General features: G+C 38.9%; 1 protein-coding gene across 6 annotated transcripts in view; it reads left to right on the top strand.

Annotated features, from left to right (window-relative positions):
* Positions 1–3,478, top strand: part of PRKCI (protein kinase C iota) — a 90,313-nt gene extending 86,835 nt beyond the window's left edge. For all 6 annotated transcript variants that reach the window (XM_029939908.1, XM_029939907.1, XM_029939909.1 and 3 more), the window contains one exon: positions 2,577–3,478. In XM_029939908.1, coding sequence (XP_029795768.1) covers positions 2,577–2,664 — 88 coding nt within the window. In that variant the 3' untranslated portion in view covers positions 2,665–3,478. The remainder of the gene's footprint in view (positions 1–2,576) is intronic.
* Positions 3,479–13,670: the final 10,192 nt, after the last annotated feature.

Raw genomic sequence — 13,670 nt, 5'->3', positions numbered from 1 at the left:
ACCAGGTACCCCTGTTGATTTCTGATGTTATTTATTTATTTTAATGTTTATTTCTGAGAGACAGAGACAGAGTGTGATTAGGGGAGGGGCAGGGAGACATAGACTCTGAAGCAGGATACAGGCTCCAAGCTGTCAGCACAGAGCCCGGCGCGGGGCTCAAGCCCACGAGCTGTGAGATCATGACCTGAGCCTAAGTCGCCTCCCAGGAGCCCTGCCTTCTGATTTTTAAAGCATGTTTTGATCAGTCCTCATCTCCCCTGATGTCTGTGAAGCAGGTAGCACTCATGGCCTTGCTTTGTTTGGTACTGCCCATCCTGGCATCTCTGTAACCACTTGTCACCCTTTTTTCCCTGTCCCCTTGATACTGGGATGTTCCACAGTTCTGTTCATGACAGCCTCCCTTTTGCTCTATGTAGTTTGTACCTTGAATATTTCGGCCAGCCCCACATCATTGATACCTGCTATTAAAGTCACACCCAGCTAAATTGGCAAACAGGTTTTGAGCAAAAGGCATAGTGCTAAATACTGGGCATTCAAAGACGATTAAGATGTAGGCCAGGCTCACAAAAAGCTTACTGTCTACTAAAGACAGAGTCATGTGCCAAAGTCATTATTCTGACAGTGTCGTGTATTAAGAACACTAGATTCAATCAAAAGATAGGAATTTGAACCCTGACCTTCCCTCTTACCAACTGAGTAACCTGAGTTCAAATTTCATAACTTCTCCGAACCGGTTTCTTCTCTTACTGCCTACCTCAGAAGGCTGCTGTGAAGAATACATGAGCCACAGTTTCTAAAGCACCTCCGCCCAATGTCTCTCCTGAGCTGCATTTCCATCTGCTTATTTAAACATCTCCCCTGGTCTATCAGACAAGCACCTCAAACTTACAAAATCTGAAAGAAAAGTAATGACTCTTGGGGCGCCTGGCTGGTTCGATCAGGGGAGCATGCGACTCTTGATCTTGGGGTGGTGAGTTCAAGCCCCACACTGGATGCAGCAATTACTTTTAAAAAAAGGAAAGAGAAGAAATGAAGTGACTCTTTAAAGTCCTTTTTCTGTTGTTCTCAGTCAGTTCCTTATTTTTATTTACTTTTCTGTGCTCATTGTGCTATCATGTATTCCTGCGTTCAGATCCAAAGTGTCCGTGATCATTGACGCCTCCTTTTCCTTAACAAATGATAACATGTTCAGCTGCCAAGTCCTCGTCCTTTCTTTACTTCATCACTTGTGTCAGATTCTTCGTTTCTGCTCCCATTGCCGTCAGCCCCGTTCATACCTCTTGCAAATCATGCCTAGAATATTACACCATCCCCCTCATTGGACTCCCCCGTTGCTTTGCAGCCCCCCCTGTACCTTTCATGACACAGCACTGCCAGTTCTTTAGCCCCCTTTGTCAGAAGCCTCCAGTGACCTCCTGCTTGCCTAGCAGATAAAACCTGTCATCTCAGCCAGTGGTCACAGCCTCCCACCTAACTCCGGCCCTCTCTCCCCGTGCTCCAGTGCAAATGCTGTGTTCTGGCCAGTCTCCACTACTGCGCATCCCCGGGTAGTGTGTTGTTACCTTTGCTCATGCTGTTCCCTCTCTGTGCCTCCTTCATTTTTACAAACTGGAGTCTTCTCCGTCTTGCCGAGCTACCTCAAATGCAACCAGATCTTTGATGAATCAAGGTGAAACTCCTTACTGTGAGCATCACTGGCTTCCTTGCACTGGCCATTACCTTCCTCCCAGATCATCTGTATTTGACATGCTTCTGTTCCTGTGCTTTCAAATCCAGGAAATTACTTGGCACTTCCCCAGACCTAATCTTTCATAATTCCATTCAGTCAGTGGTTGTGGAATGAATGCTGGCTTTCTCAATTTCTGCAACTAGAAGTCACCCTTCTCATTAGACTGTGCCTAGATCAGGACCTAGCTTTCCTGTATGAAACTTAGCAGGTACTGCTTTCCCTGAGAGCTTTTCGTTATATGGGACTGTATCCTGTGTAACTTTGTTCTGCAGTATGGTGTGTGTATTTAAGTATTCAGATATTCATCGCCATTCCTCTTACTGCAATTAATTAGAAGCCCAGTATAGCAGAATGTCAGCGTCTCTGTGCTGTGACCTGTCACCTTCCTGTGATGTCCTCTCCTTACTCTAGGTCTTTCTGTGTGCTTGTCCCTACTGCCTTTTCCTTTTGGTTAACTTCTTGGGGGCCTTCTCGTCACCATCTTCCTGTTGGGGTGACTACTGTATTGAATGCTAAGTCAGACCTGGATGTTCACCTAGAAGTATGAAAGTTGGTCAGGTCAAAAGATTAACCAGAGTTGTGACACTTTTTGACTTTTAATTTCTAGCCTTCAATTTTAGACTACCATTTAGTTCTAAAGCTGCTTACAGGATTGTTAGTCTTTTATTTTCAGTACTCTTGGTTCTTCTAGAAAATGTTCTGGGATTAATCTAAACACTTGTAGATTTCTTCCCTGATAATTTATGTAAATTAGCCTTATTTTTTGTTTTTTAATTTTCTTTGGCCATTTAAATAAAAAGTTGAAGAAGTCTAGATTATGGAAATTAATTTATTTTTTTTTCAACAGTGACATTGTGAGGAAGATTGATCAGTCTGAATTTGAAGGTTTTGAGTACATCAATCCTCTTTTGATGTCTGCAGAAGAATGTGTCTGATCCTCATTTTCCAACTATGCATTTCGCTTGTGTTGCCATTTACTGCATGAATAAACTCGTTGCCAGCCTGGATACAGTGAACCATTTTCTATTTCTTACCTACAGAAAAAGCATTCAATACCTTCTGTTGTTGACTGTAAGAGTCAGTTATTACATCTAACTGTGAAAAAAGAAAATGAAACTAGTTTCCAGACGGCCGTGTCAACATTTAGTTACACTGGTGATCCAGCAGCCTACCGATGAGGAGTGAGGTTGTCCTTTTTGTTAAAGGATGTACTTAACCACCGCTTTCAAGGCACGTGGTGGGATTATGTCCTAAGCCTCCCGTGATTTTTGTCATTCTTCATTTAGTCCTTAAAGTTTTTAATTTTGGAATAGAAGAGTAATTCAAAATACAACTTATTGTATTACCTATTACTTTCTCAGTTCTTTGTGTTTAAATATTCAGCTGTAAATTTCATTGCCTTGGATAATTAAGTTATTGATTTTTAAGGCAACAGATATTAAATTGGTAATAAAGGATGTCACTTGCTTAGAATTAGGAAATACAAGTTCTCCTTGAGGAAAAAAAGCGGGCACATTTTATTAAGTATCAGATTCAAATCATTAGCTGTTTTTGAAAAACTGATGACAGTAATTTCTTAGTATAGGGGTGTCAGCTCCTGACCTATCCCTTCAGCCATAATTCTAACTGGACTGTTGATAACTGTCATTCAGAGAACCCAGGATGCATTTGAATGGAGCATTTCTCAGCATATAGAAAGGAAAAAATATAGAAATTTAAAAAAATTTTAACTAAAAAAAAAAACCAAAACCCAGAGAAGTGCAGTCAGGATATTTAGACAGTAAATCCCACAGTGATTTTTTTTGTGGTTTTAGATAATAAGGAAGCACTCCTTATCAAACCTGTAAAAGCATCCTATTATCCAGTGGAAACAGAATATATGCAATTTTTTCCGTATAATTTAGTATACAGAAAAAGTATTTATCTTTCAAATAGTGTCTTAACCATACTCACTTCTTCACCAAAACCGCATTGTCCATATTTTTGGACCCTGTTTATGGTATGGAGTCTTCAGTGAAATTATTAAAAAAATAAAGTCAACATGAACAAATATTCAGGACACAGACAGACATATACCACAAGTTCGAGCTCCTTAACTGAGTTTTTGTTAAGCAGGTAACACACATAATCAGTGGAATACATTTCAGGGGCAGAGTTCTTCAGATTATTTTTTATTAATACTAGTGGTTAGCAATTTATTATTTAAAGGGATGCTGGTGATAGCATCCATTTATTTTGAATATTTTTTAATGTTTATTTTTGAGAGCGAGCTTGTGAGTGGTGGAGGGGCAGAGAGCAGGGGGTACAGAGGATCTGAAATGGGCACGGTGCGGACAACGGTGAGCCTGCTGTGGGGCTCGATAGAACTCACAAACTGAGATCACAACCTGAGCTAAAGTCAAATACTCAACCAACTGAGCCACCCAGATGCCCTTGAATATTTTTTTAATGAAAAGGGATGTAAAAAGAACAATAATCATCTAAATTACTTACAATTGTCCAAGCTTAGTAAAATTTAATTTTGGGGAAAGCTATCTAGTATTAAATTTAGAATGACAAAATTTATAGCATTTAATAAGTTATCTTTTGTTTTGAATGCTACATTTTACTTGAAATGTAACTTTTCTGAAGTTTCTGATTATGTACTCATTTTTCTTCAAATGACTAAATCTGAAAGCAATGAAAACCTCAAAGGAAAACGTTTATATACATTCCCATGTTTATGTAAGAGGTATATGTTTTTCTTAATACCTGAAACTTGTTTTAAAAAGCAGTATTCACTTCAAATCATAAACTTATAGAAAATCTGACATATCAGAAATATGTTTATGACCTTGCTGTTAAGTGGTACTGTTTCCCATAGGGCATTAGTTCTCAAATTCGAGAATGGGGAACAATCCACGTGGGACATTTGTTTAAAATGCACATTGCTGGGCCCACCTTAGAATTCTGTTGGGTATTTGGGTCTTATTTTGAGAAACACTCTCTTTGAGTTATTCTTTTATTTTGGCAGTAGTTATATATTAGAATATTAATGATAAGTTTTAAGAAAGGGGTGGGCAATGAGTTACTATCTTATCTACAATTTTAAATAAATTTTGAATGACTTGTTCAAGTTAGATCTCTCTTTCCCCCTCAAAAAAGTCCCATCCATTTTCTATCAATAATGTTACAAATGATGAACATTTTTCTGTGATGAGGTTTTAACCATTATTCAGGGTGGTCTTTTGTGTTAAAAAATTTTTTTTAACTAATAACATTTACTGTGTATATTTTATACAGAATTGCATTACAAATATGTTTTTAACTGTGTTCTGTTTTTTGTAGTTTTTAAGTGCCATGCCAATTCTTTTTATATTCTATAGAAGTTCTCTCAAAATACTCAGTGGGAATAAGGCAGTTGACAGAATGGTTGGAATTTTGGTGTTCTAAGAAAAAATTTATTTTGCATAAATATGTATGTGGTCAGATCATTTTATGTGAATGCAGCCTGAATTTGATATCAGGTATTATACTTGTTTAGTACCTGTACATTTACTTTTTAAATTCTGTTTTGTTTTGATTTTTGTCATACAGAATACTGCCTTGGTCATCATAACATAATCTGTATTTGTGTACCCTTTTTTTTTTTACTTTAAAATCTTTAAATAAAATGTTTAATACTTACTCATCAAGATTGGAGCATGTTTAATATGTAGCATATCAAATTTGTGTAAGTACAGGGTGTATCAAAATTGGTTCAAGAAGAAAAGTGAAAATTTTAGAGTGGAATTTTGCTGTATTTACAGCAGCATTCTGGTAGTACTGATGCTGTATTATAGACATTCGTGCATAAAATACTGTGCAGTGTGTTTTCAAACTTGCCCTTCTATGCATCCCTGGTATTAGAAAACAGATTAGTAAAAACTCAGCTGAACATATAGCATTTTAACTAGTTTTAAGACTGAAGCAAATTTAAACAGGTTCAGAACAGATTATTCCCGAATTATATTGTGCAGTGATCTAAAGTTCCAGAATTTCTTCGTTCTCTATTGTAGCTGGTGTCCATGTATAACAGGCATGAGCCTGGACTCCACGCTTACAAACCTCTTTACCGTAACTTTATGTCTTCTTACCTTCCCAAGGGGAATGAAATCTTTACTTTTTTCTCAGTACAGTTGTCAAAGAGCTAGAGCCTGTATAAAAAACCACCAAAGACTGATCTCTGTCTTATCATTTTATTTTATTAAAAATTTTTTAAATGTTTATTTATTTAGAGAGAGAGAATCCCAAACAGGCTCTGTGCTGTCAGTGCAGAGCCCCACATGGGGCTTGATCTCAAGAACCGTGAGATCACAACCTGAGCCGAAATCGAGAGTCAGATGCTTAACAGACTGACTCACCCAGGTGCCCCTTAGAGTCCCAGACTTCAAGATGTATTACAAAGTTGTGATCATCAAGACAGTATGGTACTGGCACAAAAACAGACACTCAGATCAGTGGAACAGAATAGAAAACCCAGAAATGGACCCACAAATGTATGGCCAACTAATCTTTGACAAAGTAGGAAAGAATATCCAATGGAATAATGACCGTCTCTTCAGCCAATGGTGCTGGGAAAACTGGACAGTGATGTGCAAAAAAATGAACCTGGACCACTTTCCTACATCATACACAAAAGTAAATCAAAATGGATGAAAGACCTAAATGTAAGACAGGAAGCCATTAAAATCCTAGAGGAGAAAGCAGGCAAAAACCACCGACCTCAGCCTTAGCAACTTCTTACTCAACAGATCTCTGGAGGCAAGGAAACAAAAGCAAAAACGAACTATTGGGACCTCATCAAAATAAAAAGCTCTGCATAGCAAAGGAAACAATCAGCAAAACCAGAAGGCAGCCAATGGAATGAAGGAAGATATTTGTAAATGACAGATAAAGGTTTAGTATCCAAAATCTATAAAGAACTCATCAACACCCAAAAAACCCCAAATAATCCAGTGAAGAAATGGGCAAAAGACATGAATAAACACTTCTCCAAAGAAGACATCCAGACAGCTAATAGACACATGAAAAAATGCTCAACATCACTCATCATCAGGGAAATACAAATTAAAACCACAATGAGATGCCACCTCATATTTGTCAGAATGGCCAACATTAACAACTTAGACAACAACAGATGTTGGCGAGGATGTGGAGAAAGGGAATCTCTTTTGCACTGTCGGTGGGAATGCAAACTGGTGCAGCCACTCTGGATAACAGTATGGAGGTTCCTTAGAAAATTAATAGAACTACCCTATGACCCAAGAATTGCTCTACGAGGTATTTATCCAAGGGATACAGGTGTGCTGTTTTGAAGGGACACATGCACCCCAATGATTATAGCAGCACTATTGACAATAGCCAAAGTATGGAGAGAGCCCAAATGTCCATCGATGGATGAATGGATAAAGAAGATGTGGTGTGTATATATGCAATGGAGTATTACTTGGAAATCAAAAAGAATGAAGTCTTGCCATTTGCAACTATGTGGATGGAACGAGACAGTATTATGCTAAGCAAAATTAGAGAAAGACATATATGACTTCACTCATGAGAGGAATTTAAATACAAAATAGATGAACATGAAGGGAAGCAAAAATCATATAAAAAACAGGGAGGGGGACAAAACACAATAGACTCTTAAATACAGAGAACAGAGGGTTGCTAGAGGGGTTGCGGGATGGAGGGATGGGCTAAAGAGGTAAGGGGCATTAAAGAATCTACTCCTGAAATTATTGTTGTACTATATGCTAATTAACTTGGATAGAAAATTTTTAAAAAATAACTAATTAAAAATAAATAAAAATAAAACCCACATTTAAAAAGATTTTATTTTAAAGTAATCTCTACACCCAACGTGGGGCTCAAAGGTACAAGCCTGAAATAGTCATGTGCTCTACCAGCTGCTCTAAACTGGCTCCCCCTGCGTCTTATTCTTTTATCCTAATTTCAATTCCTGCTTAAAATGGAGTTATGGGCAATATTAACGAAGGCCGTTCAGGGTAACCCCGGTACCAAATCACACATTTGGTTGGGTTTTTTTGAGTTAGCAAAATCCCAAAACAGAGTCCAAAGAGGAGTTTGAAGCTTTAGGGAAATGGTGCAGAAAAGCAGTCTCGAGGGCAACCAGTTCCTTCCTGAAAGGTGAAGCCAGTCTCCAATCGGTTCAAATTCAGCAGCTTGGTTTCTGAACAACACCCAATACTGAGTCATTTGGTGTATTGATGGCCTGTCTCCCTTCGTAGATTAATCCTCCTCTGCCTTAGCCCTTAAGGGATCAGTTAAGGCCCAGATAGTCTGAGTAGTTTGTATCCATAGTTTATCATTCCAAAATATACTGGATTTGTTAAGCATGGCGCCAAATAAGACAATCTCTGCCCTTGACCTTCAAGACAGAGAATGACATACTGAGAAAGATGTTCATATTTAGAGCAAATAGTCCAGTTATAGGAGCCAAATAAAAGCAGTAAAATATACATTATGTGATCATGATAGTTTATGAGCTTCACCAATGAAACTTGTATGAGTTTTACTTGACATTCATACGTAATTTATGCTAGACATTTTTTAGATTTATGGTAGATAAAGCTTTCAGAATTCTTTTATGCACAGTAAGAATTCACATATTCACATATATTCTTTTGTATATTTATATTTAATTGTTTTTGACTTTTGTGCCCAGAAATATGAATGGGAAAGGGAGAGAAAATTGTTAGATGCTACTTCTTAGATTAGATTTTGTACAATTCATCTCTGAAATTTATGGTTAAAGTGAATCCAGCTCAGAATTTGAGAGTGATTTTTGGCAGTACGGTTTACCTTCATGTAGCAATTTGTGCCTTACTGGCATTAACACTATTTTCACTTTAATTACTATTCCTGATGTATTTATTGAATAAAGTAAAATTATAATTTTTCCAAGAGTTAGGTGTTTGGTGTGATCTTTTATAGGATGTCTGAAAGGTAAAACCCATGCCAGATGGATTTGAGAATTTGAGAGAGCTTTATCTTTTCATTGACAGTTTAGCTAAGCAGAAGCAAATTCTAATTGTGTAGGAAAACCCAATAGAAAAGAGAAAAGAAAAAGCCATTTGAAAAGCTTTAGCAAAATCCTTGAAAAATTAGATGCTTTTTTTTCCTCCATAAAAGGTAAGTTCTGGGTTTCTAGAGGTAGTGCTGCGTAATGAGATTTAAAACTTACATGATATAAACTATCGGCAATGTGGGTGGTTATACTTGATGACTTTTTACATTATTCATAATATATTTAGGGGAAAATCAGGTAAAGGCAGTTAAGTATAGGAACCTATTTTAACTCGCATTTAATGACCTTTTACAGAACATTTTATCTAAGTAAAAGTTGTTTCTAGGTTCTCTAGATTTTTATTTAAAAGCCAGGTTTTGAAATTTAAGGATTACGAAAGGATGTGTCTTTGTGAACAGTTTGAAAGTTTACCCAGTTTGAAACAATATTTTAATGAGGAAATTTAAATCACTGTGGCAAATACTTGATGTTTTGCTAAATTATTCTTACTTTCTTGACGTCTAAAATTTTAATTATATGTATTGGACGCGTTACAATGTGTCTAGCACTCTACCGATTCTTCAGGATTTAGAAACGTTTTATTATAAGGAATTTGTGATATAAAAAATAAATTCATTCCAGAAAACTTGGCTTAAGTTCAAAAGAAAATTCTGTGCGTATGTTATCCTTTTAGGTTGGGGATATTTCCTATGATTAAAATAAAAATTAACATTCTCTCCCAGGTAGTGAGGTCTGAAACGCGGAAATGGGAGAAAGCGCTATATCCCTTCTCTGAATGGTGATCCTATCCGCTTTACCACCACCAGGGGCCAGTCTCTTGCTGTAAAGAAGGTCAGAGTTACCAGCACCTTCGCCCTCTGGAAGAAGCAGTATATTCACTACACGCCAGTTAACAACAGATTCCAGGATTTCATCAGCGCTAAACATGTGTATTTTTATTTTACAGAACTATCAGAAATCAACATTTGAATTGCTTTCCTGGAGGAAATCTCAAATATGTTATATGTGGGAGTCTGGCAACTTTTCATAGAACTGCTTTGCCTTCTGGGTGTTAGAACTTTTATATTCAACACCAATGAGGACCTACTATGTGCCAGGCACTGGGGATATATCCAGAAAGAATTTAGTCATATCATATTTATTGCTATCTTGGCATTTTTCCATCTGTAGAGGATACCTTTAGCTGAAAAGAAAATCAAGACTGATTTTGGTCATTTTTTTTCTTTTTTTTTCTTTTGGTCATTTAAATACTGAGAAATTCCGTGAAAACAAAATGCAAGAAATTATTCACATTGCTTAATTTGTGGAATTCTAAATCGAATATTGCATGACATCACAGATTTAACCCATGAATATTGATAGACATTCAGATTGTCCATCAAAAACATGATTTCAGAAGAATTTTGACTATGTTGCTATTTCACCAATACTGAACACTTTTGTACTGTAAATAGCTGAAAGTATCAATTTGCCAAGAAAAGACACATTCCTGTTAATCCTGCTGAAAATTTCCACCGGGCCTCAATTCCAGACAGTTATTTACTTCATTGCCCAAAATAACCAACTGTACAATATGCTGTAAGTTGCATTCAACAACCTCACACCTTCTCCTTCACGGGTTTTTCATCAACAACTTTTTTAGATTGTTGTTGACACCACTTTATAATCTGCACATTGTAAGTTGGTAGTAAGAGTAACTAGGAAGCATGATAGTTGTCCACTTGCAAAGTCTTGAAAAGGTAAGAGTTCCATTTTTTTTTTTTTATTAAAGGGGAGGGGCACCTTGGTGGCTCAGTCAGTTAAGTGCCTGACTCTTGATTTCTGCTCAGGTCATGATCTCATGGTTCGTGAGTCAAGCCTTGCGTGGTGCTTGTGTGGTCCTTCTGCACCAACACCACCCGGCCCCCCAAAATAAATAAATAAACCTAAAAAAAAATAGAGGACAAAGCTTGTAGTGTCTAATGAGGCCTGGTGTTTTGGTTTGGTTTAGTTTGGTTTTTACTTCTGTTTGATTTTCAGTGATGCCAGAGGAATTTCAGTTTCCCAAAGAAAGTTGTTCCTCAATGTTGGGTCCACCCAAAAAGGAATATTATTTATGGGTTTTAATAGCTGACGTGAGCCAGGCATTTAGCATTAAATCTAAGTAGGAGTGTCTCCACAGATTCAGGATCTGACATCCAGCCACACACCAACCCCATCCCTTCTTTCTCATCAGTCTTTTTTCTCCCACACCTATTGCCACCTGAGGACCTTAACACGTGCTGTCCCCATGCCTGTAATACACCCCCGCATCCTGTGGGTGGGCGCCTCACATCCTTCAGGCATGTGTCACTTGTTCAGAGAGGACAACCTCGGCTACCACCTGGCGGCCCTTCCCCTCTTCTCTATTGCACTTCATGCGTTTTCCATGCATTTGCTGGTTTGTTGTATTACCATCTGTCACTTCCCCCACTCTGGGAGTTGCATGAGGACAGGGGCCATGTCATTTTCACTTATCACTGTAGTCCCTGCACTGAGAGCAATGCTTGGCAAGTAGACCCTCCAGGAATAGTTTTTAAATGAATGCATAAGTGAGCGAATGAAACATGAGCTCTGTACTTTGGAAAGAGAAAGCTCCCAGTGGCGTCTGATTTCCCCTTGAGTAGAGATTGGCAGAGAAATTCTCATAGCTGTAGCAGAGTTGGGGCTAAGGAACCAGTCCTTGTAACAGACCACACTGATGTTTTTTCTGCTTTACCAAAGACTGGAAAACTGAGCTAGGAGAAGGCCTTCACCCACACGCTATATGCTGACCTAGGCCGAAGAAACTTTTCTGTACAGTTGGGCAGGTGAATCATTCTGGGGTTTTGTGGGATTCCCCAGCACTGATGTAAACGGAAGCTTTCAGAGAAGGCCTCAAATTTCTCAGGTAATAAATGGAAATCTGGGGAAAGGGGAGGCCTCCTAAAATATTGAAGAGACTGCAAAGCATAGACTAGTCTAGTTGATTGTTAATTTTCTGTTTCATAGGAAGAATTTAGGGGAGTAGAATTTCAGTTTCTAGATTGCCTCTATTGCCTTAACCAAATGAATCCAAATGAAAATGCTACATGGAAGCACATTTCATACTTTGAAGGTGGATTTGATTCTCAGAAATATTCAAAAGCTATTTGGAGTCCAGTCTCATGTGGGCAGCAAACCTGGGAAATACCGTTCTGGAAATCTGGACCTTAATTCCCCCTTTCCTACCAGCTGATGGAAGAGCCTCTGCTGGAATGACTTTGAGGTAAAAGGGACATTTTGCTCCTTCTCTTTGGTCCACAGAGAAAGACTTAAATTCTCAGGGAAGAAGAAATGATGACCTAGAGAACATATTTTTTCTCCAGCACGATGATTCCCCAACTCTGTGCCCCCGTCTCTGCGTCGAGCACATTGAAAGTACTTCAGCTGCTTGCTGTGAACCAGGGGGTGGAGAGAGGACACTGCAAAGCTCTTCCAAGCCTATATTTGCAGAGCGCAGGACAGTATTTCATTAGTTCTATACTCCAGGTTACTCAGAATGGGATTTCATAGGGTTGGGGTGTGCGGAGGAAAAGAGAAGCCTTGCACCTGTAGTTTAGAAGCTCACCCAGGGTTTTAGCCACAGGCCTGTGGGTGTCCTCACATGGGAGATCTCTAGGATCCTAGAGAATATCCCACCCAGAGCCCCCCCTGTTCTCTCCCCACCCTCCATCCTTAATCCACCTTTTTCATCACATGAGTAACTGCTATTCTTACCCCACATCCCATCTCTGCTGCAAAGAGGGTAGGGGGAAACAGGCATTTCTGGGGTTGGCTGAGGGCAGAAAAGAATTGCAATTGCTTTGCTTTTGTTTTCTGTGTGTTTTTTTGTCTTCCTTGTTTTGTTTTGATATTTGGTCCCTCCTAAATTCCTTTTTTAAAAAAAAATAGCACATCTCGCACTGTGAGGATTAATAGCCTGTGGCTACGTTTCCAGGTCTTACAATTAAGATTCATACTCTCTCTGCTAGCATGATTCGTGGGCCTTTGGGAATTAAAAGAGCATCTGTCTCTTTTTAAAACCTGGAGTAACATTACAAAGTCCCTTTCTACTAATGTGAGCTTAACAGAAAGCATGTCTGATTTCCTCTTCTCAATTTCCTGTTTTCTTCACCTTCTGACATTAGACGGAGATATTATAAATGATGGTGGACCGTATTGAATTATTGCTTTTTGTCTTGTAGTTTAAGCAAGTGTAGGTAGGAGTTAGGACTTAACTGCCATTTCTAACACCGTCTATATGGGGAAAGATCTTCCATGTTCCAAATAAGGACAGACAAGCAAACTCGTAGACCTACTGTTACCATGGAAACAGTCTCTATGTGCATGCATGGGTGGTCATACACAGAACACACGTAAGGGCAATGCTCTGGGGCATTCTCTCTGTGACAATCCTTTTGGGGCCTTGGTCAGTCTGTGGCCTTATGGAGTAGTACTTTAAGATAAGCGATGGCTCTGACAAATAGACTCGTAAAATGGTGGAAGTTTATTTCTTCCTCTCTTAATGGTCCAAAACGGATGCCCTGGGTCTATAGCTGGAAGGATGGGGTTCTGCTTCCCATTGACATTCAAGCGCCCAGGCTGATGGTGGCTCTGCTGTCCTCAAACCACAGGAAGGGAAAGGCCAGGAGGTATATACAGGACAGGCACTATGGCCCAGGCCTCAACATAGCTTGCTTCCTTAGGCTCACATTACTTCTAGAACTCAGTCCTTTGGCCTACAGCAAAGGAGGCTGAAGAAGGTCAGCATGCGATGTGCCCAGGAAGAAGAAGTGACTAGCAATTAGTGACCTGCCAGCTGTCTCGACCTTCCTGTGGCAAAATTTCTTTCAGACT

The sequence above is a fragment of the Suricata suricatta genome, chromosome 5, assembly GCF_006229205.1.
Source record: "Suricata suricatta isolate VVHF042 chromosome 5, meerkat_22Aug2017_6uvM2_HiC, whole genome shotgun sequence".
In the NCBI taxonomy this organism is placed as follows: domain Eukaryota; kingdom Metazoa; phylum Chordata; class Mammalia; order Carnivora; family Herpestidae; genus Suricata; species Suricata suricatta.
The sequence above is the reverse complement of the archived record's forward strand: the minus strand, read 5'-3'. Positions and strand labels throughout refer to the sequence as shown.